Source organism: Pleurodeles waltl, chromosome 3_1 (genome assembly GCF_031143425.1).
Source record: "Pleurodeles waltl isolate 20211129_DDA chromosome 3_1, aPleWal1.hap1.20221129, whole genome shotgun sequence".
Lineage (NCBI taxonomy): Eukaryota > Metazoa > Chordata > Amphibia > Caudata > Salamandridae > Pleurodeles > Pleurodeles waltl.
The window spans coordinates 584,100,909-584,126,132 of record NC_090440.1 but is presented as its reverse complement, the minus strand read 5'-3'; the positions used below and the strand labels follow the sequence as shown (position 1 = coordinate 584,126,132).

General features: G+C 43.1%; 1 protein-coding gene across 2 annotated transcripts in view; it reads right to left on the bottom strand.

The window, feature by feature from the left end:
- Positions 1-25,224, bottom strand: part of LOC138284352 (SITS-binding protein-like) — a 948,640-nt gene that overhangs the window by 374,081 nt on the left and 549,335 nt on the right. For both annotated transcript variants that reach the window (XM_069223028.1, XM_069223029.1), the window contains exon 4: positions 12,169-12,319. In XM_069223028.1, coding sequence (XP_069079129.1) covers positions 12,169-12,319 — 151 coding nt within the window. The remainder of the gene's footprint in view (positions 1-12,168; positions 12,320-25,224) is intronic.

Genomic DNA, 25,224 nt, shown 5'->3' with positions numbered 1-25,224 from the left:
CTTCTCAGATGAATTGGCAGAATGGACTCAAAAAGAGGGGAGAAAACCATGCCCGACAGGGGTCGTTTCAACCCTATGATTTAGCGATAGCAGAAGATTGGACAGGGTGCCCCGGGTTGGGATTATCCATACATGCAAGAGTGTCTTGCAGTTTGGGAAACGTATGCAGAAGACAAACCGACTGAAGTGATACGCAGCAATAGGCCAGACCCGAGGCTAAGGAGAAGGTTAACAAGTTCCCTGCCTATCACACAATGCCTCTCATTTTTAAAGGAGGGCAGGCACCGATATACGTGCCTTGGCCACAGATGGACAAAGAAAATTTAAAAAGAGCACTGCCTCCATTGTCTGAAGGTGCAGGAAAACGGATAGGGAGTTTTGAAAAACACACAGTTGGAGTGAATTGTGCTCTAGGCGATGTTAAGAGTTTGTTGAGATCTCTGGTAGGAGATGAGGTGAATACTATATTCACGAGAGGAGGACTTCCTCAGGTTATATTTGCAAAGACACAATTTGATGGATCGTCCTTTAATAATGTTCGTCAGCATGTTTGGGATGCGCTATGGCGGACACACCCAGACAGACCAGACATTGGATCCCTTATGGCAGAAAGTATTAAGCCATCTGAGGACATTGCAGAGGTTATTAAAAGAATGAAAGAGCGATGGATACAGGAGGTAGGATGTAATTGGGAAAACACAGGAGGAAATACACTGTCATTTTATAATGTGCTGAAGAAAAGCCTTCCCACGGCTATACAGGTAAATTTAGATGAAGTGGTGGGAATTGAGGCTAAACCGTGGTCAATAATATAGGCGCACACAATACAATATTTCAAACGAAAGCGAGAGAAGGACAATGAGAGAAGAGAGCAGGCAGAGAGAGCTACTGCCAAATTAGTGCAACAAAAAGTTAAGAAACTGAGCACTGAAGGAACGCTTGTAACCGTACCATCAGCGGCTGTTGCAACGCCAGTGCAAGGGGAAGTACCAGGAAGTCCAGTAGTTAGTGAAATGGGGAGACAACAAGGAGGTCTGGCAGGAGAGCAAGAAGCAATGCAGGGAAGAAGACAAGGAGGATTCAGAGGGGGAGCTGCCATGTTTTTATTGTGGCAGGTCGGGTCATTTTGTAAGAGAGTGCAGAACTAAAATAATTGATGAGCGAATGCAGGGATAGCCCTCTCTGCAAAGACAAGTTGCGAAGCCACTGCAGATGCAATGGGGACCACAACAATATACAAGACAAGAGAGTCCCCAGCCCCCTCAAGCTCAGTGGATGGTACCTCAGGGAGCACTGCAACAACAGGTGCCACAGAGTGGCTGTAACCCCATAAGTGGACAAGGGCAGGGGCAAGTAGGAGGAGTAGTGGTGCAAGGAGGTAACCCCTTTTACGTGCCACCCCAAGTATCTGGTGGGATGCAGGCACCCAATTGTGTACAATGACAAAGGCAACAGGTAACAAATATGTGTCCAATACTATCGGTAACCCACAGATCAGAGGAGGAACCCACTGTGATGGTAGCCATAGAAGGTCGCCCCTATCAGTTTTTAATCAACACCGGGGCCATAGAATCTTACATAAATGAAGGTACGTTACTACTCTTGTGTAATTCAATGGACACACAAGGGTTCTCTGAGGCTGTCAGACGGGTTCCTTTTACTCATTCAGTAAACATGACTGTGGGTGATACACAAATTGATGGGCCATTGTTATACTGTCTTGAGTCACCTGTCAATCTTTTGGGGAGAGATCTAATGAGTAAATTAAACATGACCATTTCATTTTTGAAAGGTAGATCGATGGTGTGTTATACGCCTAGTGTTACGCCAGGTAGGATATTGTCTCTCCTTGCTCGTGAATAATCTAGACTGCAGGTCAGAGCAGTACCAGTACACACAGAGGCTCTTCTGTGGGGCATATATGCTTTGATAGCGCCCACACCAGAGCTGCAGGGGAAACAGTGCAGTTACCAAAAGAATTAGTGTTTCGGTCATGGGAACCCATAGAGCCAATGATAGAACGAGAAATGGTGCTGAATATATTAGCTCTTGAATTAAGGCCAATGTATGCTGTGCTTATTGCATTTGACAAAGGACAGGGAGTGTGGGCATCAATAGTGTTCACAAATCCTGGGGTCAACCTGAGAGATATCTCAGATGAAGAATTGTTCAGTGAACACCCCGAAACTGGAACAGTTGTGTTTGAAACTGACACTTCACTTAGAATGCAGGTGCAGTATAGAACCGTGTCAAACAATGTACTAGACATAACAGTGAAAGAAAGAGATTTGGCTAAGGTACCAAAAGTGTTATGGACAAAAGGACCACATGATGTGGGATTGATTTAAGTAGCTGAGCCTGTTAAGATTACACTGAAACCTGGAGCTATATTGCCCAGGATATGCCAGTACCCTCTATCCAAAGAAGCAGAGGAAGGTATTTTGCCTACCATTCAGGCGCTACTTGAGAAAGAGGTGATATATGAAAGACCGCCACCCTGTAATACACCAATTTTCCCGATAAGAAAAGCTAAAGGGGGAACTCGGAGAATGATTCAAGATTTACGCTCTTTGAATGATATTGTCATTCCAGAATTTCCTGTAGTACCCGATCCTTCAGTTATATTGACAAATATTCCTAAAGAGGCTACCTTCTTCTCTGTCATCGATTTGAAAAATGTGTTTTTCAGTATTCCATTGCATAACGATAGCCAATATTTGATTGGATTTACATTTAAAAATACTCAGTACTGCCATAGTAGGCTTCCTCAATGATTTTGTGAATCCCCAAGTATTTTTAATTGAACAGTTAAAAAGGATTTAGTAAATATTCAATGTAAAAGTACGCTTTTACAATATGTGGATGACATTTATGTTAGTAGTGCCACTGAGGAGATATGCCGAGAGGATACTGTTGGTCTTCTCTGCACGCTTGCAAACAAAGGTTACAAGGTAGATAAAAATAAGTTATAGTCTGTGCAAAAAGAGGTTCATTATTTGGGACAACTAATATCTAAAGATGGATGAAAAGTGACACCTGAGAGAGTGGAACATATCAAAAACATGCCCAAACCCACGACTACCAAACAGATGCAGCAGTTTCTAGGACTCTGTAATTATGTGAGAAAGTGGGTGTTTGATTATGCTACGTTGACAGCACCCCTTCTCATCATGTTAAAAGAATCCCAGGCGACTGCAAATAAAATACATTGGACAAAGGACATAGAGATGGCATTCCAAGAGCTAAATAAAGTGATTATGAATGCCCCAGTGTTAGGTACGCCTGATTACAAGAAACAATTCTACCTCTTTTGTCATTGTAATGGAATGACTATGACTGCAGTAATAACTCAGAAAACATCTATGGGACATAAGCCAGTTGCCTACTACAGTGGGCTGCTAGATCCTATCATGAAGGGCCATTATCCATGTGAGCAAGCCCTGGCTACAGCAGCGTTTGCGGTCCAGAAAAACACTACTATCATGATGGGGCCACCTTTAACACTGTATTTAGAGCATGTGGTATTTGCTATTTTTCATAAAAGTAAAAGCACTCTTTGTAGGAAGGTAGCCTCTAGCCTTGTTACCCCCACTTTTGGCCTGTTTTGTGAGTATATGTCAGGGTGTTTTTACTGTCTCTCTGGGATCCTGCTAGCCAGGACCCCAGTGCTCATAGTGAAAACCCTATTTGTCAGTGTGTTTTATATGTCTCACTGGGACCCTGCTAGCCAGGACCCCAGTGCTCATAGTTTGTGGCCTATATGTGTTCCTTGTGTGGTGCCTAACTGTATCATTGAGACTCTGCTAACCAGAATCTCAGTGTTTATGCTCTCTCTGCTTTAAAAATTGTCACTTCAGGCTAGTGACCATTTTTACCAATTCTGATTGTCACACTGGAACACCCTTATAATTCCCTAGTATATGGAAGCGCTCTGGTTGGTGCCGGGAGCCTGACTACAGGGGCAGGAGCCCTTTAAATTTACTTCACGCTCTCGCCGTCGCGGGAAGCGCGCTGGTTGGTGCCGGGAGCCTGACTACAGGGGCAGAAGCCCTTTAAATTTACTTTGCGCTCCCGCCGTCGCGGGAAGCGCGCTGGTTGGTGCCGGGAGCCTGGCTACAGGGGCAGGAGCCCTTTAAATTTACTTCGCGCTCCCGCCGTCGCAGGACGCGCGCGGGCGTCGCTCGGGTGAAGCCCGGGCCAAGGGCAGGCCCGTCCTTGCACGTCATTGCCAGGAAGAGGCAGGGCAGGGCCACCCCCCTGACATTCTTCTAAAGACTTCTGGACTAGGCAGCTCATAAGTGCATGGCTGCCTGAAGGTACTGTGTTGGTGTTTTTTTTTTTTTACTTCCTCTACCACCTGTGATTGGATCCTAAACAAACTAAAACTAAAAAAACTAAACTAAACTAAAATCACCACCGTTTCACTATCACAACTAGGGCTGGTTGGCTTCTGAAACATATCTGTTGAGGTACCTATATTTTCCCCTTTTTCCTTCTGTAACAACCTGCCTGAGGATAACAACTTACCAGGATGGGGAAAAGGAAAGCTACCAGCAATTCCACCGAGCAGGGAGGGGCAAAAAAAGTACCTCGACATGCGGCCGAAAATTGCACACTTACTCAAATTGATGATCTTATAGAGGAAGTGGAGAGTTTGTTAGCCACTAAGCCCTCAAAACCCCGTAGGAAAGATGCTTTTGCCACTTCGAATGACATAAAATCCTTTTTCGCCCCTGTGAATAGAGATTTACAGATACCTATATCTCAGGGTTCTAATTTAGAATCTAACAAGACAGAAAATTCAAATAATCTAATAGAGAGCCCCAAACCAAGCCCGCTTAGACTGCAAGATGGTGTGTACCCCTTATAAATTGTAATAACTGCTTCTTACCCCCTGCCCTATTAGCGCCATCTGAATCAGAGAGAACTATGCCAAGGGGAATTGAGGAGTTAATACCAGTTTCAACCACTCAGAAGGAACATCCTGCTGATTCACAGTTAGTACAGATAAGAGCTGAAATTCTGAGTCTTAGAGAGCACCTTATATCCTTTACTCATATGATATACGAGAAGTTGGATGGTATATCTGCGGTAATCGGGGACATAAGGAAGTCATCACTAAAATTTGACCCTAACTCCTTGGCAAAGCCAATCTTAATACCTGAGACATCCATGACAAAGAGGTGTAGGGGTCAAAGGGCTGAAATAGTAATCCGGATTACTCACAGGGGACGTAGTGTACCTCCTGTAGCGGGCGTCTCGAACAAATGCGCAAAAATTTTGGACAAGGGGGCTAACTGTGAGATGCATAGGGATGGACTCCTAGATAAAAGGTCTATATGCTTCTCGAGAAATACCCCCCAAAGTCAGATTAGACATAGTGACTACGATATATACATGATAAATGTTCCTAAGCTAAGTAATGGCCAACTAGAGCAAGGGGAATATCTTAAAAATAAAGTAATCCATTGGATAAGGGGGACAAAGAAGTGTAGGTCCATTATAAGGGACAATATAGTTACCGCACAGAGACACACAAGAGTAGGATCAACAACAGATCTTATAGGGCTAAAATTGACCAGCCAGAGTCTAGTTAAGGGCCTTCTTGCACTTGATGAAAGAGTGAGACCCGGTGCCTTATCCCAAGTGGCACTTGCCCATAAACTCCCCCAATCACTGATAAATTTGTTTGCCCAAGAGAGAAATAATACCACAATGGCCCAGCATACATGTACCTATAGAAGGGATCAAACGCACAGCCCAACTCAGCCATAGACTGACGTGAAGCCCCCGCGGTGAAGGTTGGGAGAGATGGCATACTCAGTCTCAATCCTTATATGCCAAGAAACCACATACTATATACCTTGGGAGCGGAGCCAAAAGTGCATTGTAGTGACTCACTAAAGGAGAAGGTCCAGGGAGTAATACCTTGTTTAAATGAGATTAGAGAGAAGCCGCCAGAAAATGGGGATGGTCATGATCTACCAATCAGGATTTTATCTTGGAATGTGGCAGGGCTGATTCAGAAGACAGCTAATCCTGACTGGTGTAGTTTTATAGATCAACACCATATTATTTTACTACAGGAGACATGGGCTCCATCTGCAATAAACAGAGAAGGTTACTGGACCTTCCAGAAGACTGCGCTTCCATCACCATCAGGCAGGGCTTCAGGTGGTCTGATAATCTGGCTAAAACATGATTTGTTTCCAAAGGTAAAGGAGATAGCAACTCCTACGAGGGATCTACTAGCCATCGTGGTTGAAATTAGTACTGCTAGGGGTCCTGTTAGTATAATATTTGTAAATATATATGTTAGACCTGGCACCCAAAGGACTCAGACTGTTCAGATAAGTACGCTATCAGATGTTCTTAACTGCCTTCCTGGAGGGCAGGGTTTAATTGCCGCAGGAGATTTCAATATGCAATTGAATTGCAGAGACGACAACCAGCAAGGAGGAATCCAGCTTGCAGATTCTTGGGATAGATCTGGGCCGGTGCAAGCCACATCTAAGAAAGAAGGAGGATCATTAGAACTACTCGAAGATCTAATAAAAACGAAGGGACTAAGAATAGTAAACGGAAACACCAGATCAGATACCCCGGTGTCACCTACATATAGGAGAGGCCTATATTCTAGCCACCTGGACTACGTTCTAGTAGATGACGCTCTCTGGAAATCTCTTATTGACATGGTTGTTTTCCCTCGTATTGATAGTGACCATCAAGCCTTGAGTACCTCCTTTTCTACTATTTTATTCACCTGTAAGACATTGACAACATGGGCCCAAAACAGTGCCCTAACTAGGACCAATGATTGTAAAAATGTGAAATGGGAATGCGTGGAAGATGATGTAAACTTCCAGCTATTAATTTATAGAATAGTTGCAACAACGCTTTCCCCATTGAAGCATACAAATATGATATTGGTCGATTTGATTAATCTGCATAGTATCCTGATTACCTGGTTAAAACCACATTTACAGACAGTAAGGAGGTGGACAGAGATTGGGACTAGAGTATCGAGGTGGTTCTCTAACTCCTACAGGCCAAAATACAGCTATTGGGAGCAATTAAGGAAGGGAACTGCCGAGAGATAAGAAAATCCAGGTCTGTATACAAAGTTGTACTTAAAAACGCAAAAAAAGAGTGGGTAACCAGATATTGGAATAGGATGGTTGATGCACTTCACGAGAAGGATTTTAATTTATTCTGGAAATTAGTGGCAGACAAAAGTAGTCCCCAAGGTGTGGAAAACTACCCTGTAATTCAGCCAGAAACTTGGGTGACGCATTTTTCAAATGTATACCGAAAGCCTCAAACTAGTAGTACTACTATTCCTCCCCTAAAACCTAATGACCTTTTGGCCAACACCTTAACGGGTGGGAGAGCAATACCACCCAAATTTGACCTGGACCTCTTCTCCCTAAAAGAAACAACATTGGCTCTCCAATCAATACGTAAAGGGAAGGCCCCTGGTCTTGATGGCATCCCAGGTGATTTATATTTGTCTCGACCGACAACCTGGTCTCTGTATGTAAATGTGCTTAGTAATGAGATATTGAGGGTTGGAGGACTTCCTACTACGTGGGAAGGAGCAATCATAGTCCCCATTTATAAGAAAGGGCCAAGGGAACAACCTACCAACTATAGGCCTATTAGTCTAATTGATGTTAGTCAAAAGATATTCAGCAAGCAGGTACTGAATAGATTACAGACATGGATAGAGGATTCTCAAATTCATGGCTTTTAACCTGCATAAACTGTTTAGGGGGAAAATCACCATAGCAGGCCAACCAGTGGAGAGAGTCAGCCAATTTGATTATTTGGGGATTAGGCTAAGCGATGACCAACATTGTTCGGCACAGATCGGGAAGAGTCTGACAGCACTTAGGCAGAGGTCAACAGTGATAGGGAGGAAAATTGCCAATACTTTGGAAGGAGAGATATCACCTGCCATCACTGTTTACAAAGCAGCGGCAGTTGCAGCTTCAACTTATGGCGCTGAGCTTTGGGGACACACTAACTCTAGGTGTCTGACCACGGTAGAAAACCATTTTATACGAAATTTTTTGAGGCTGCCGATGAGCACCCCTCTCACCCCCCTTAGATTTGACCTAGCCCTAAACGAAATCCACAACGAAATTGCATTAAGACCACTAATGTATTGGATTCATCTTTGGACTTCGGAGTATTTGTCCACCCTCCATGTAGCATTAGATGAGTTTCTCGTAAGTGACAGTGCACTAAAGATTCCTTGGTTCAGACATATTAGAGATACGTGCAAATTTCTCAAGATGGAGGAGGTGTGGAGTGCTCCTCATAATCTGACCAAGGAAATAAAGGAGCGTGTAAAAAGCTGCTACTGGGAGAACATTTTGGCTCAAATTTTGTCAAAAAAATCATGGCAGTCGGACCCTACAGTTCCTAGACCATAAATGTAGCCCCAAATTTGAGGCCTATATGGACAATGTAAATCCTCCCTATACTGAAACATTATTTATCAAGTTCAGATTAGGGACCCTCCCGCTCAAGACATTTACAGCGCAATGGAGATTGGAGGACTGTAACTTAATATACTGCCATTATTGTCAAAAGACAAAAGAGTCACTCGTGCATTTTATGTTTTTTTGTCCTAGATATCTGGCACCTAGGAAGAAGTGGATTGCTCCGTTATGTAGGTCAGTTGGGATAAGGGAATGGAATACAGCATTACGCCTTTTAACAACTGACACAAATGATAAAATAGTTTTTTCAGTTGCGAGATACTTGCAAAGTGCATGGGCCATAAGAACCAGAGAATTGCTATAATAGTGTGTTTTTAACACATTGGTCTTAGATCATACCTATTTAACATAACAAGTCTTAACTGGTTGGAGTTAAGATATAATGGCCTAATATTTTATATTTTTATTTCTGGATCCTAAGATTTTAAGAACAATGATTGTTTGCTCAGTTTTCTACAACTTTGTGATCCTATTATTTATCTAGGGCTCTCAAAGTAAACTGTGGAATGCTTTGCCTAATTCCTCTCTCTTATAATCAACAACTGATACAAATGACAAAATAGTTCCCCCAGCTGCGAGATATTTGCAGAATATATGGGCTGTAAGAACTAGAGAATTGCTATAATCGTGTGTTTTTAACATATTGGTTTTAGATTATATTTATCCAGCTTAACAAGTTTTAATTGATTGGAGTCAAGATACAATGACCTAATAATCTTATATTTAATATTCTGGGGTTTTAAGATTTTAAGAATAATGCTTGTCTTGCACCGTTTTTTACAACCATGTTTTATTCAGGACTCTTAAAGTAAACTGTGTTACCTTTTTGCCATTTTCTCTTTCTTATAACTGATATGCTGCACAATTATGTTATGCTGTTGTATTGTCTACTTTTATGGCTTCTAGCCGAAATAAAGTTAATATTTGATTTGATTTGTTACCTAGTTACCCAGGGTATTGGGGTTCTAGGAGATCCCTATGGGCTGCAGCATTTATTTTGCCACCCATAGGGAGCTCAGACAATTCTTACACAGGACTGCCACTGCAGCCTGAGTGAAATAACGTCCACGTTATTTCACAGCCATTTTACACTGCACTTAACTAACTTATAAGTCACCTATATGTCTAACCCTCACTTAGTGAAGGTTAGGTGCAAAGTTACTAAGTGTGAGGGCATCCTAGCACTAGCCAAGGTGCCCCCACATAGTTCAGGGCAATTTCCCCGGACCTTGTGAGGGTGGGGACACCATTACACGTGTGCACTACATAGAGGTCAATACCTATATGTAGCTTCACAATGGTAACTTCGAATAAGCCATGTAACATGTCTAAGATCATGGAATTGTCCCCCATGCCAGATCTGGTATTGGAGTGCCAATCCCATGCCTCCCAGGGGCTGCAGCATGGACCCCGGGTACTGCCAAACTAGCTCTCTGGGGTTTCACTGCAGCTACCGCTGCTGCCAACCCACAGACAGGTTTATGCCCTCCTGGGGTCTGGGCAGCCCAGTACTAATGAGTCGTGTTTAGTATGTTCTTTGATTCCACATGCTAGTGATTCAGATAGATTGCATTCATCTAAAGAAGTCTCATCCAATGTTACACAGTGTCTTCTCCATCTTTTCCTATGTAGAATGAGGGCCGGGATGCAACCTGCACAAGTGCAGCAGGGAACATTCTTAGTAAACATCACACAATATGAAAGAGGGCTAGCTGATATAACAAACGTTCTGACTGACCATAAGGACATAGAAACAAAAATAGAAGCAATGTCAAGGACAGGAGCTTTAAGGTACAACAGGGGGTTAAATGGAAAGCTAGAATAATAGGACAAGGATTTTTAAGGGTATCACAATCTACTCTTTATGCAGAGATTACACATCCACACCTATGCCCTATGACTGTCAAGAGAGACCTTATCTTAGGGTAAATGGGTCAGTATATGTCCATGGTCAATGGCACCATGGTGCAGTATTTGGATGTAGAGCTCTCTCCTTATAGGAGAAGAGTGGGAAAAGCATTAATATACAGCAAGATTGCCAGGCTATGTGGAATGAAAATATACAAAGCTTAACCTGGGTAGAAACACCTACATCTCTTCGAGTGGGTCGAACGCCAAGTGTTTTCTCCTTATGTTTTAAGGGTAATGGAACAATTTCAGTAGGGACAAACGTTAATTGTATTATCACAAGATATAATGAGGACATGCAATGGGGCACCTACAGACTAATGGACTACTATTGGCAATGTGGAGAATGGCTATATACGCGACTTCCCGCAGGATGGAATGGTCTCTGTTCGTTAGTCACTGTGCACACCCCCTTCCTTAGTAATTCCAGGAGTGGATGTTTCAAAGTTACATGAGCATCCTATGAGCCGTCCAACGACATTGTTACACCATCATCGAAGGAGAAGAGCTGCAACATGGACAAATATTCCACAGGAATATCGACTGTTCAACGATGCCCAGTTGTTTTTCGGAAGCATCCTCCCATTCATTCAGGCCAAAGCCACTGCTCACTGGTTGGAAAGAACTCGTTGGGAACTGATGAAATCATGTCAGACTTGAAAGGGAGAAACGGTGCTAGATGTTTGTGTTTCAAGGCCGGCAGAAAGGAGGAGAGAGGCTGTAAAACTTCAGAGACTGTTTGACGTGTAGGGAAGACATATTGATAGAGGTCAATGGGCAGGATTGAAGGACATTGTGCATGTTAGATAATATGTACGTAATATATCTGCCATGAATGTATTTTTGTAACACGCAGTCAGATAGCGTTTAAAAAATTATTGTTTTTGTTAATTGTAAGTGTTGTGAACGAGGTGGATTTTAAGTGCCCACCAAGTGTATATAAATCACGTGTGTAAGAGCTGAGTTGAGTGTGGCTTCAGTTGTAGAACTGTTCTGTACTCCCGGCCCTATTTTATTTTATTTTACTTATAAATACTAATTTCTTACTAGAAGTGTGTCACTTCTTTATCATTGATAAGAAATTCAACTACAATACCACCCACAATACTACTACTAACAATATCAACATCAATATCACTACCACAAAAATAGTTACCACCAATATCAATACCACCAATGCTGTCACCACTGATATCATTAATACTCATATCATCAATAAGATCACCAACAGAATATCACTACCATCATCTGTACTGCAAAGCCACCAACACTAGAACATCACCATTGTGACTACCACTAGTATTATGACCACAAATACTACCACTAATGCCAAAACCTTTACCGATACTGCCACCACCACCAATATCACATCACCATTACTAAGAATTGACAAAGCCAATAGGTCTGTCTATGCATTGTCCCACCCAACCTCCGTTCTTTAACTTGCACTTGCTTCACCCAAAATATATATCTTCCCCAAACCACACAGCTTTACACCTAGGTTTTCACTAAACAAATACATATGCATACTTAAGTCCAGCTCTAGTATAGATATATTGTTAGTAGCCATAGCCTTGATGTTCTAGCGTTATGTACGTAATGTTTTGTTATCCGGCGCAGGTGCTGCTCACATCTAAATTATTAAATTTGAAACAAAGAAGGCGGAATTTTTAATTTTGCTAACTTTTGTAGTATGCTGCTAATTCTGCAATCATTTCACTTCCAGCATGACAATTGTTCCATAATCACATACCATGTTTGAAAGTAGCAGCGTGGAATGTTCATCTATAGATATGTATCCTTGTCCCATGTTATGCCTCTTAAGTTTATTGGAGAAGGATCGGAGGTCTCTTTCAATTTTGGCAGCAGAATCAGACACCCCGTAATGTCTCCAGAGAGGAAACCTAAATAGAGATGTGAAAAACATATTTTTTAACAGTTTGCATCAAAATATATTCCAACAGGTACTGGCATTAAAGTACAAAGCGTAGCTATTGAAAGTGTTGTTTATAGAACAGAAAGTGTTTACAGGTTTCCAAAGCGTGACAGTGCCTTGAGGTGTTGAGAAGAGTTCCCCCACACCCACTACCCATAACACCCTCAAAGGTTGATTCTTTAAACTGGGACTCTCCTACATGCACACTATGAGAATCCCAGATTTTGCACGGCAAATCATATTTATCATATTTTTCCAGAAGCTGAAAAAAAGCCAAGCATCAGTATTCTCACAAAGTGTTTAACAAACGTATTAGATGATGATTTCAGAAACCTCGTTTTTTGCCAGGCAGTTCTGATTTCAGATATTTTGCTTTGAGAGACCTGAACTAGTGGTATAAATCCTCTAAATGTGCTTGACATCTGTACCTCCACCATAGGCAGTGCTATTTCCAACTCCAATGCTGTTTCATTACATATTCCCATATGTAGAATTTCTGGCCGTGGAATTCACCTTTTTTTGCCCTATTTAGCCTGAGTGCTAGATACTGTTTAAAATCAAAAGGTGACATTTACTCTTCGGTCAAAAGTGCCCACTCATAGACCGGTACAATAGTGGTACAATACTGTAATATGCTGTTCCACAGAATAACCTGAAAACACAAATCTAATTTTTATCCTGTACTACTTTACATCCCATCTGTCAGTAATATTTAGTTATAATATTTTCGTATTTGTACACTAACTGAAAGTAAAGTTTTCTACGGGACTGCTTGAATTGATCTTGTTGCTGTTGATCTGATTACCGAACGCAAGATTAAACGAAGTGTAAGGAGATCAAAGAGCTCCATGAGGCATTAGATCTAGTCTGTGCGTATGACTAAGAAGACTTCACAACATTTCCCGATATATTCCCTAGCCTTCTGCTCCAAGCCAGCATTGGCACGGACCAAAAAAACAATCAGAAAACACTGCCACTTTGATCCAAGGATGCCATATACTAAAAAGTGTTTTGGGGTGAACGAAAACACTCTCAAGACTCAAAAATTACCACGCAGACTCTTCTTGGCAACTCAAAGACAGTATTTACTAATTGCTATGAATGTGCACATGCTCTTTTGTAATTTTAATTTATTTGAAGTGTGTGTTGACAGCATTGTCCGTCTGGGACTTCTGAGTGTTCGGTATTTGGTTTCTTCCCTGCACCCAATTGTCAGTTGTGCACCTGTGTGTTTTGGGCTAATTCAGTTATGTACCCATTGTCTAATGATTCTGCAATTTGTTTGTAGGCATGGAGAGTGTGCTGGGGACTCATGTGCTGATATCATAAATACTTGTAGGTTGGTAAGACATGAGTTGGCCTTTAACAGATGACCCTTTCATGTTCCTTTTTCCACTACATCCCTAAATTAACCTTTCACCTTGCTCGTGACAGATTGAGGGTTAGGCCTAATCTGGTTTTTGATTGTGAACAGTGGTGTCGTTTTTACTTGTTCTTTATGTTGCACAATGTTTTCACATTTCATATTTACAGTAATGCGCTTATTTTTTATATTTCCTACAACATATGAAATCAGGCCACTGCCTGACCTTCGAAGCTTCTCATCATGACAACCCACCAATCTGATCAGATGTCGTGGGGCTCAGTTTTGAAATTTACTGAAAGAACTTTGTTTCACAAACTTGTTTTTCAGAGAACTGATGGTGAGAAATTGTTGGAAATCATTATCTTTTACCTGGCATGCCTGTCCATTTTCCATTCTGTTGCTGAACCTTAGCCATATGGTCCTCTGACTTTTACTCCTGCTAACGAACAGTAAAGTGCTTGTGCCCTCACTTTTAACCCTGGTCAAATTGGCATATACCTAAACGGCAAATTTAGTCTATTTATATCTCTGTAATATATCGTACTACATGTACCCAGGGCCTGTAAATTAAATGCTACTAGTGGGCTTCAGCACTTATTGGGCCATCCACTGAGTAACACTATAAAACAATTTTCTGGTCCTGCTATAGCAGCCTGGGTAGACAGTTTTAAACTGACATTTCGACCTGGCAAAATACACCCCTTGCCATGCCTAAACCTTCCTTTTTTAATGCTGCATCCTAAACCCCTATGACCCCTAGGCTAGGCCCTAAATGCCTAGGATGCATTGTATTTAAAATGTAGGGCATATCTATTTAATGTACATGTCCTGGCAGTGAAAAAAAACCAAAGCCGTTTTCCACTGTGGCAAGACTGGCTCTCTCATAGGGAAAACATTGGGCTGCATTATAGCAACTGATAATGCTTAACTTTGGGAGTAGCTAGAAAAATGGTTCAAGGACTCATTTGAATTGAAATTTTTCCAACTTAATGGTCATGCTGGATTTGATATTACTAATTTTAAAATTACACTTTTAGCAAGTTTGCATTTTCCTGCCAAAGCCCACCCAAGGGGCCTTTCTGCCAGTGTGCAGTGTCACCTGACTGCTGATGGATCCCTTAGGGTGCTATATGGATTGCTCCCAGTGGACAAAGGGCTTGGGTATGGAGAGGTATTTTTCTTCCTTGAGTATGATGGCCTGGAAGCTGTGCACAGCTTCTTCCTGATGATGCCTACCCTGCCACTGGCAAATGTATCTAACATCTAGGCATGCTTCTTGTTTGCCTTGCTAGCCAGCTTGGCCCTAAGCCCAGTGAGAGGGAAATCTGCCCCAGAACTGGTTAGCAGTGACTAGAAGGAAAGGTTTACCTATTTCCATAGCTGCATCTCTGGGTGGGCACAGAGAGCTCTGACAAGAGGAAGAAGGGTTCTGCAATGTTGGTTTTGGGGAAGAGGGGTTCTGTGGGACAGCTTACTGTAAAACACATTGGAAGTGCAGCCATAGTGGTAGACTCACCCCTGGAAATTTTACCTCAATGGTTAGGGGCCAGGAGTTTTCTCCACACACAAGCTGGCACTAGGCATACATGTTGCACCTTCCACCCTTCTCACAACACTCCTGGGCCTGTGGAGAATTAGTAGGACTGCTCTGAAGAATCCAAAGGAAGACTGGACCTGCTTGTCTTGCATGGAGGACCCCAGAACTGACTCCACGTGTCAGCTGACTAACCTTCTGTTTGAGCTACAGGAACACAATAAGCTTCTGGAGGCCTCTCTCCCTGCAACTGCCCAGTTATCCAGTACCAACTTGACCTGCCCTGGACCCTGCTGCTAGGCTATGTTGGAGTGAGGCCTAACTCTTAAGTGGTGCCCCTAGGTCCTGAACGCTCAACTGGTGTTAGAGTGTACTCCTTTCCCCAAACTGTAAGTTGTGAATTTTTGAATTTTTGAAATAATTTTCTGCCTTGAAAACAGACTGAGATTGAATTTGCAGTCAGAGCCACAGTCATCAATGTCAAATTACATGTACGCCTCAGCTTCATGTTTTGACTCGCTGAAGGAGATCTGACTTCCAGAAAATGTATTAAGTCCAAACATAGAGAGCTTCATCAGGACCAACGGCAAGCAACATCTGGTTGATGTTGACGTCTTTCTGGGCAGAAACTTCGGACTTGCTCTGAGCTGCCCTATCTTTAACGCTGACTGCACCAGGACCAAGCTCAACAGAAATATGCCGTTGTCAAGCCCCACTTCAGAACCAGCGTGCCCCATCGATCACTTGTCGATGACCACTTTTGCCTGTGCTCCATCGCAGTCAGCCCTAACTTTTGCTTTTGACCCAGTCTAGTGCGACCAGATAATTGTTTTGGTGCTTTGTGCTTTTTTAACACTATTTCTCATTCAAACGTTTGAAAATTCATATCTCAGGTTGAACTTATTGGATTTTTGTCATTTCTGATACAATTTTATTTATTAAAATAGTCTCTTTTTTTATAAAGTTGTTTAGGATTTTTCTTGTGTTTTGGTTTCATTTTATTACTGTTTGAGTACTGCATAAATATATCATACATTGCCTGTAAGTTAAGCCTCACTGCTTTGTGACAATCTACCAGAGAATTATGCACAGGTTTATATACTATATTTAGTGGTTCACCCCAACAAGGATTGGGATTATTATAGGAAGTCGACCATCACCCCCTTCAACTAATGCTCCAATTTAATACAGAAATGTATTGTGGAAGCAGAATATAAAGGGCCTGATTGAGATCTCGGCGATGGGGTTACTCCTTCGCAATGGTGACCTATATCCCATCCGCCAAAATCTAAATACCATAGAAAACCATGGCATTTATATTTCAGCAGACAAGATATCCGTCACTGTTACAAAGGAGTAACCCCACCTCCGAGATCTAAATCAAGCCCAAAGCATGGCACCTGGCAGCATCTTCACTTTAAAACCTTTTCATTTAGGACTCATATCCAGTCATTTTAGAGCCATGGAACCCACGTGTACTTATTTGGGACCATCTCTCATTTGAGTAAACCTAGCTACAGAAACTATTCAAAATTCAAAGGAGATCCCTTCAACTCAGACAAATTCCATACAAAGATGGTGCATGTTAGACCTGACAGCCTTGGAGTGGCATTACACTACTTCTTGCCTTCACTACTCCTGTTTTGCTGAATTCGTTTTGTTGGCTTTTGAACTCTGTGCACTTTACCACTGCTAACAAGTGCGAAAGTGCTCTCTCTTTAAAATGTAGTGAAATTACACTACACCAATTGGTGCACTTAATTTAATTGCACTTTGTAACCCTTTGCGACACATTGTGCTTGTGCCAGACATATTGTATGCAAACGGGGCGTTCCCCTGTTAGGGGAGCCCAACAAAATGGCGCAATGAAATCTAAGAGACCCCTTGGGCCATTTTTTTAGCACTTTTAATGCCTGCTCAGAGGAGGCGTTAAAAGGAGACTTTCATTGGTTTCAATAGGCCTCTGGGTGCTTTGTAGGATTGACATCAAACTTTTTGACGCTAATCCTGCACAGCGCCGGATTAGCGTCAAAAATTGTGACGGTAGTAACCCAAACTACCACCATGGTGCGCCACATTTTATATACGGCGCACACATGGTGGCGTTAAGGGGGAAGCTAAGGGGCTCAAGAAAAGTGGTGCTGCCCTAAGTGCAGTGCCACTTTTCATAAATCTGTCCCAAAATGCTTCCATGGGGACTGCGACACTCATTGTGCAAACCACTAAAGTAGCCTTTTAAAACATGCCTCAAGTCTGCCAGTGGAGCCTATGCTGAGGTTTTCAACTGCCAATTCGACCTGGCAAAATAAACCTTTTGCTGGGCCTAAACCTTCCTTTTTAATAATTATAATTCACTCCTCAGGTAGGCTCTAAAGCTTTACAAGGCATTCTATTTAAAAAGTAGGGTGTGTGCCTCAGTTTTACATGTCCTGGCAGTGAAAAACTCCTAAAGCATCCTGCTATCTATGGAGCAGCAGTATGGGGGCATATTAATAATATGAGTCTCTGGTTAGAGGAGTGCCGTTTTTGCTGACGTTTGCTTTCTTTACCTCTGTGTTGTCCCCATTTCTTTTGTCACGAGGAGTTAGACTTAATTTAAATGTGCTCCCCTTTTATTGCTGTTGAATAACCCCTACGCCACTCTGAACTGCCACACTGAACCGCAGTGTTATTCTAGATTGTTTTACAAGTTATATTGGCCTGAATATACCATAGAAATAGACAAACTGGAAAGAACTTGACCCAATAAGTAATTTATGGAACATAGGCTTCCAAGTAATTAATGGAACATAGGCGTGCGGATAGGGGGATTATTGAGCTAGCTAAGTCTGTCCTGAAGCAATATTATTCAAAATTGCAGTGGAGTAGAATTGTATAGCTTGCAGGAAAGATCACTTCTGTCTAGGGTTTGACGCTGCCATTATTCTACTTCATAGTGTAATGAGTCAATTTGTTTATGCCCATGCGAAAAGGTATCTAAATAATCATTGCATTTAATGTTTTTTTTAAGTGAATGGTATTGTGTTTATACAAGAAAAGTTTGAATCATTTTTAAAGTCTGTTGTGTGTGATCGTAACTCTATGGTCTTTTAACTCATGCTTACACTATTTTTGTATTTTGACTGTTATGATTATAGCCATTGTGGTTTCTCTGAAAGTACCAAATGTTTGGTGGACCACAACCATTGGTTTTTATAACTGTCCAGAACAAATGTTGCTTTAAAAAAAAAAAAACTCCAAGAGATAGTTTTGAAAAAATAAGGCCCATATATTTCTGCTTTTTTAGCGCCGCATTTGTGTCGGTTTTTGACGCAAAATCGGCGCAAACTTACAAAGTACAATTGGCCCGTATTTATACTTTTTGACGCTAAACTGCGCTAACGCAGTTTAGCGTCAAAAAGTTTTGCGCCGGCTAACGCCATTCTGAAGCGCCATGCGGGCGCCGTATTTATTGAATGGCGTTAGCCGGCGCAAGCAGACCGGCGCTGCCTGGGGTGCGTGGAAAAAAACCACGTACACCAGGCAGCGCTGGCGTTGGGAAAAATGGCGCTAGGGCGTCTTAAAAATGGTGCAAGTCAGGTTGACGCAAAAAATCGCCTCCACCCGATTTGTGCCATTTTTAACGACGCCCAGACGCCATTTACATGACTCCTGTCTTAGTAAAGACAGGAGTCATGCCCCCTTGCCCAATGGCCATGCCCAGGGGACTTATGTCCCCTGGGCATGGTCATTGGGCATTGAGGCATGTAGGGGGGCACAAATCAGGCCCCCCTATGCCAAAATAAATTATAAAAAAAAAAAAAATTATACTTACCTGAACTTACCTGAATGTCCCTGGGGTGGGTCCCTCCAGCCTTGGGTGTCCTCCTGGGGTGGGCAAGGGTGGCAGGGGGGGTCCCTGGGGGCATGGGAGGGCAGCTGTGGGCTCATTTTGAGCCCACAGGTCCCTTAACGCCTGCCCTGACCCAGGCGCTAAAATCCGGCGCAAATGTGGGGTTTTTTGGCCCTCCCACTCCCGGGCGTGATTTTTGCCCGGGAGTATAAATACGACGCAGTCATTTTTTTAGACGGGAACGCCTACCTTGCATGTCATTAACGCAAGGAAGGCGTCCACGCAAAAAAATGACGCTCTTTCCTCATACTTTGGCGCTAGACGTGTCTAACGCCAAAGTATAAATATGGCGTTAGTTTTGCGCCGAATTTGCGTTGAAAAAAACGACGCTAATTCGGCGCAAACGGAGTATAAATATGCCCCAATTGTATTTTGTAAGTTTGCGCTGCTTTTGCGTCAAAAAATGATGCAAATGCGGCACTAAAATAAGTATGAATATCGGCCTAAGTAACTAAGGACCCCAAAATCCAGGAACTATTTTCCCTAAGTGTGAGAGTTTATTTAATCCCCTTAACTGCTGGGGCTTTCCCGCCCCCAGTGATGAGTCTTTTTTTTAGTTATTTAGGGTAGTTTGCGCTTATGGCTCCATAACTTCTTTTTCCCATATAAGGTATGCACACCAGATTTGCATCCTTGTTCTCTGACATCCTGGGTATTCCTGTGGCTTTCAGGCCACGTGGGCGTCTATAATGTATTATTGATAAACATGTCTGCGACCATCTCTTGCCACCTGCACGTGCATCTGTGACTTGATATGTGAACATGTAGGTTGTGAGTGCCTGTCTGTATCTGTGTGGATGGGACTTGATATCTGAATGTGTGAGTTTGTGTGTCTATTTGCACTTCCTGTGACTTGATAGTTGTATGTGCGTTTCTCTCCATCTGTGACTGTAGGCACCTGTGACCTGATATCTCTAAATATGTCTGCAATTTTCACGAGTGTGACGTAAAGTCTGTGAATGTGAAGGTGTATGTTTTGGGGCATCTGTGGCGTGGTATCTCTCAATATGTCTGCACGTGTCTGTGTTGTATTGGTCAGGTTACAATGGCTTGTAGGGTGTGGGCCCCACCACAAACCTATAAGTGCCACAGGGTTGGGCCAGGACATTTAGCATTTTTACTGGTTTGTAGGGCTGCACGTATTCTTTCAGAAAGACAAGGTGTGAAAGAGAACTCAGTATGTCTAAAAGGGACTAAAATAGGGTGTGTGAGAGATATACTAGACCTGATATCAAAGCCATCCCTCATTTCTCATAACTTTAGCACCTAAGCATTGTAAAATTAGCAGGAGAACATTTACTTTACTGGTTCAAAAACTACCTTCTTTAAATACATCAAAACAACTACTTTAAAATGTCATTTGAAGTCAACTCCAGGATATGTGAAAAATATGGATGTAATTTATATCAGTCACGTAACTTAAAAGTAGTTTTAACGTTTCAGTGTAGGATAACGTGGTTTGATTTTCTTAATATTTGAAATTTGCTGAAAAGTTATCTGGCTTTATTTAACCAGCGGTCACCACTACACACAAACCAAAAAGTATTAATTGGCTTTTGAATATAATTAGAAAGTATTTGAAAACACGAAATACCTTCCTGTTATGCAGTATCCTACCACATGAATGTTTGCCATAGATTTCCTCCAAAATCATTATTTTCCTCGTACACAGAAAACTGCACCATAACTCGGAAATGTCTACCCAGCTTGTACACAACGTTCATAAATGTCTTCCTATGCTCGCGGTTCAAAGTGCTATCCTTTAAAAGCAGTGTTCTAGTTCTAAGGTCCAGTCCAAACCAAAACACATGGATAAAATACATTGGGGGTCATTCTTACTTTGGCGGGCGGCGGAGGCCAAAGTAACCCCGTCAGAACACCGCACCGCGGTCAAAAGACCGCTGCGGTGATTCTGAGATTTGCCCTGGGCTGGCGGGCGGCCGCCAAAAGGCCGCCCGCCAGCCCAGGGCAAATCAACCTTCCCACGAGGACGCCGGCTCAGAATTGAGCCGGCGTAGTGGGAAGGTGCGACGGGTGCAGTGGCACCCGTCGCCTATTTCAGTGTCTGCATAGCAGACACTGAAATACTTTGCGGGGCCCCCAGGGGCCCCACGGGACCCCCTACCGCCATCCTGTTCATGGCGGGTTTCCCGCCATGAACAGGATGGCGGTAGGGGGTGTCTGAATCCCCATGGCGGCGGAGCGCGCTCCGCCGCCATGGAGGATTCAGAAGGGCAGCGGTAAACCGGCGGGTGACCGCCGGTTTACCCTTTCTGACCGCGGCTGAACCGCCGCGGTCAGAATGCCCTTCGGAGCACCGCCGGTCTGTCGGCGGTGCTCCCGTGGCCGGTGACCCTGGTGGTCACCGGCCGCCAGGGTCAGAATCAGGCCCATTGTCATTTACAACCCCAATAGCTCTGTCACAAATGCACAAATGTGAGACCTATTGCTTTGCAAATGCTTGCTTATACTTTTAACCTACTTTGTTTGTGATGGAAACCAGTGTAAAACTCATATGTGATCCAGGAAAGCTATAGATTTCTGCAAAGTAGACAAAATTCTAAATTCAGCAAGGGCTCATATGAGTAGATCCCTCAAGGTTTTCCTGTTGAAATAAAGAAATATTGAAAATGAGTAGGGAAAAATGGGAATTTGTGACAACGTTTACATCAGTAACTTTTTGTCACAATGACCGATTTACAAAAGCATAAACTGTTGAGTCTGATAGACTCTTCTGTTTGTGTGGGTAGGCCTAGTGCCCGCGACAAGAAAGGGCCCAAAGCACATCACGGATACATCACATTTCTCATCTCAAAACTGACCCTTTTTTTATCAACATGGGTAGCTGTGGATTTCGGGCCCTAGCTGGCAGCTAGGGAAACCTAGCAAATCTGCACATTTTTGAAAACCTAAACACCTGAGGGGATCCACCAGGCGTGGCTCTCACCAGGCTCTTTACCCATAATCCATCGCAAATCTCAAACTTTGACTAAAAACAACATATTCCACAATTTCTGTGATGGAAAGTTCTAGAATCTCTAGGGAGCCAGAAACATCCTTCCACCTAACAATTCCCCAAGTCTCCTGATATAAATAGTACCTCACTTTTGTGGGTAAGTCTAGTGGCTGCAAGAGGAAAGAGCCCAAAACGCAACATGGATATATTACAATTTTCCACTCAAAACTGGCCGTTTTTTTGCAAAGTGGGTAGCTGTGGATTTTGAGCCCTAGCTCAGCCAGCACCTAGGGAAGCCTAGCAAACCTGCACATTATTTTTAAACTAGACACCTGGGGGAATCCAGGGTTGGGTTACTAGCATGGCTTACACCAGGTTTGGTACCCAGAATCCCTTGCAAACCTCAACCTTTGACTAAAGAAAGACTCACATTTCTGTGATGGAAAGTTGTGGAATCTGCAAGGAGTCAAACACGTCCTTACACATACTTTTTGAGGCTTGCAGGGTATTTAGCTAGGAAAACCTTGCAGGATCTATGGAAAGCACACCATCCTAGAATCCGCAGGTTGATTAGTCTTTAAAAATGTCTGTGGTTGGTAGGATTTCATGGAAGGCGGCTGAGCACGTTCGCAAATCCAGCACCTACACCTATGACTGATCTTTCCAGGTAGCGCTTTAAGGCCTTATGTAGAAGGCCTCTTGGCCCACCAACACATGTGAAGGTAAAACTCTTATTGGTATACTTCAGGGAATGCTGGGTGGTAGAAAATTTGTCCAGGTGTTTTCCACACGCCTAAGTGAGGAAATGGGAGTTTTTAGCCAAAATAGGAGGTTTCCAGGGCAATGTGCGTAAGAAAATGTTGTGCGATCCACATGGAGCACACCATCTTGTACTCCCCTGGGTGTCTAGTTTTCAGAACTGTCTGGGTCTTGCAGGTTTTCCAGGATGGCAGCCTCCCCCATCCCAAAAAGTGCAGTCATTCACCATTGCAAGTGGGACAAAATTGAGAGTTAGCCACACTCTCCTGCCCCATATGTAAAAACAACACCCAAAAGAATCAAATGTCTTCTTGCTTGTCATTGGGATAGGATTCTTTAGTTTGCAAGGGAGGAGAAAGACTGTTTGTATCCTTAGGGGTGAGGGTGGAGCCTGATAATAGGATGGGCAAGACCCACCCCATTATTTTATTGCTGCCATACAGTGGAGCTTCTCCCTCTCCCCCCCCGGAGCACATCGAGGGCAAACCACTTGCCGGGGGAAGACTTGGCATTGTCAGAGTGCAACACCCCACACCACTTCCTTTTGTCCCAAAGGCAACACCCCTGGTGTCAGGTAGACTTTCTACACCATCAGGGGACTGATTTGGCACATTCTTACAATTTGGGACAAACCTTCTATCTGTCCCGAGGGATGGCAGAAAGACACTTTTGCATGTTCTGGGGCAGGGGTTTGTCTTGATGCCAGGGTAGGACGCACCCTCCTTTTTTGGTTTTGACACCATTTTGAATTCTGTGGCGTGTAGTGGGCTCTTGCTTTCTGCCCCTGCCAGGGGCAAAATTGAGGTAATCTCCCTGTCTGCCACTGAGGGGTGGAGAAAGACTTGTTTGTGCCATTTGGGATTGGGTGTGGCTAATGCTAGGGTGCCACACCTGCACTAACTTTATTTCACCTCAAAGGCAAAATCTCTGCTGTTAGGTGTGCATTCTACAGTCCCGGGGGGCAGATTTGTGGACTTCACCCCAATTGGGAAAAATCTCTTAACTGCCCCCAGTGAGGCTGAAATACACTATTGCCCCTTCCGAGGCAGAGCTATGGATCTATTTCAGGGTAAACTGCACCATCTTTTTTTTGTCTTGGTGCTATTTTGAAATCCCTGGTGTATAGTGACCTTTCTGGACCCCTCGGGTGCAAATTAAAGGCAAACTCCCTGTCAAGCCCTGGGGGTGGGGGCACAAAAATTGGCAATGGACGCACCCCACCTCAAATAGGACAAACCAGAGGGTGCAACCCTGAGGGGCAGTATGGGGGTATTACCCCCATCCACCCCCCCCCAGCAGGCAAGAATACTATTTCTGTAATATTTGGGGTGGAGGCGAGGGCATGCCCATGGTGGGCAGGCCTCACTTTTATATTTTTATATAAAAAATGGACACTGGTATCTAGTGGGCTTTCTACCCCACCGGGTGGCAGATTGGAGGTAACTACACTGATTTGCTCCCAGGGCGGCCAGACAGGCTGAAAGAACCGCTCCCCTATAAGCCTTGTACCTAGTGGGTGGATCCCTGCTTGAGGATCATTCTCCTACGGGAATCCTCAAGCAGGGTTCAACTGGGGGAGATACCATTGGAAAAGGGAGTTCTCCACTTTCCACCGATACCTCTCCTGAAGCAATATGTGCTTGGGGGTGGGGGCGGTTCTGAGATATGCTCCTGTGCACTGATTCATTGAAAGTAAAAGGAGCCATCAACTTGTTTTACTTTCACTTTACTGTACTGATGTCAGTGCGCCATGCACCCTGACCCTCATTACAGTTAAAAGAAAATCACGGAGGCTGCTCAGAAAGCTCTTAAAATGAAAGAAATGACTAATAAAAGTTTCTAGAGAGGACTAATAAATAGGCCTTTAAATACTTACCCAGTGTCGGCCAATGGTACTGAGAAGGTAGTGCTGATGTCGGCCATTGGCTGACACCCAGACTTCAGAGGTTAAATGCAGATAACAATGACTGAAATTAGAATGTTTAGTTGAGGAGTGGTTAGGGCCAATGAAATAATATGGCTAGTTTTTCTACCACATACTTAATGGTTTAGCATATCTGCCTTATAATTAACTACACACTTTGCCATATAGTTTATAGATTTCACAAAAATTAGTCTTTTACCTCAAATTGTTGAAAATAATACAGCCATAAAATGTGCACCTTACTTTGTCTTTTTGGTCCGCAAACCACACAGTGGAGCTCTATCATTGTGAAAGCTGCTAGGATTGTTTGGCATAGAAGCCTAATTAAATGCAAAACTATCGAAATGATGTGGCAAGAAAGGGCACATTATATAGCATTAATATTTTGACCCATTCAGGGAGCAAAGAACCATGGACAATTTTCCATGGTTTTATCAAGAAT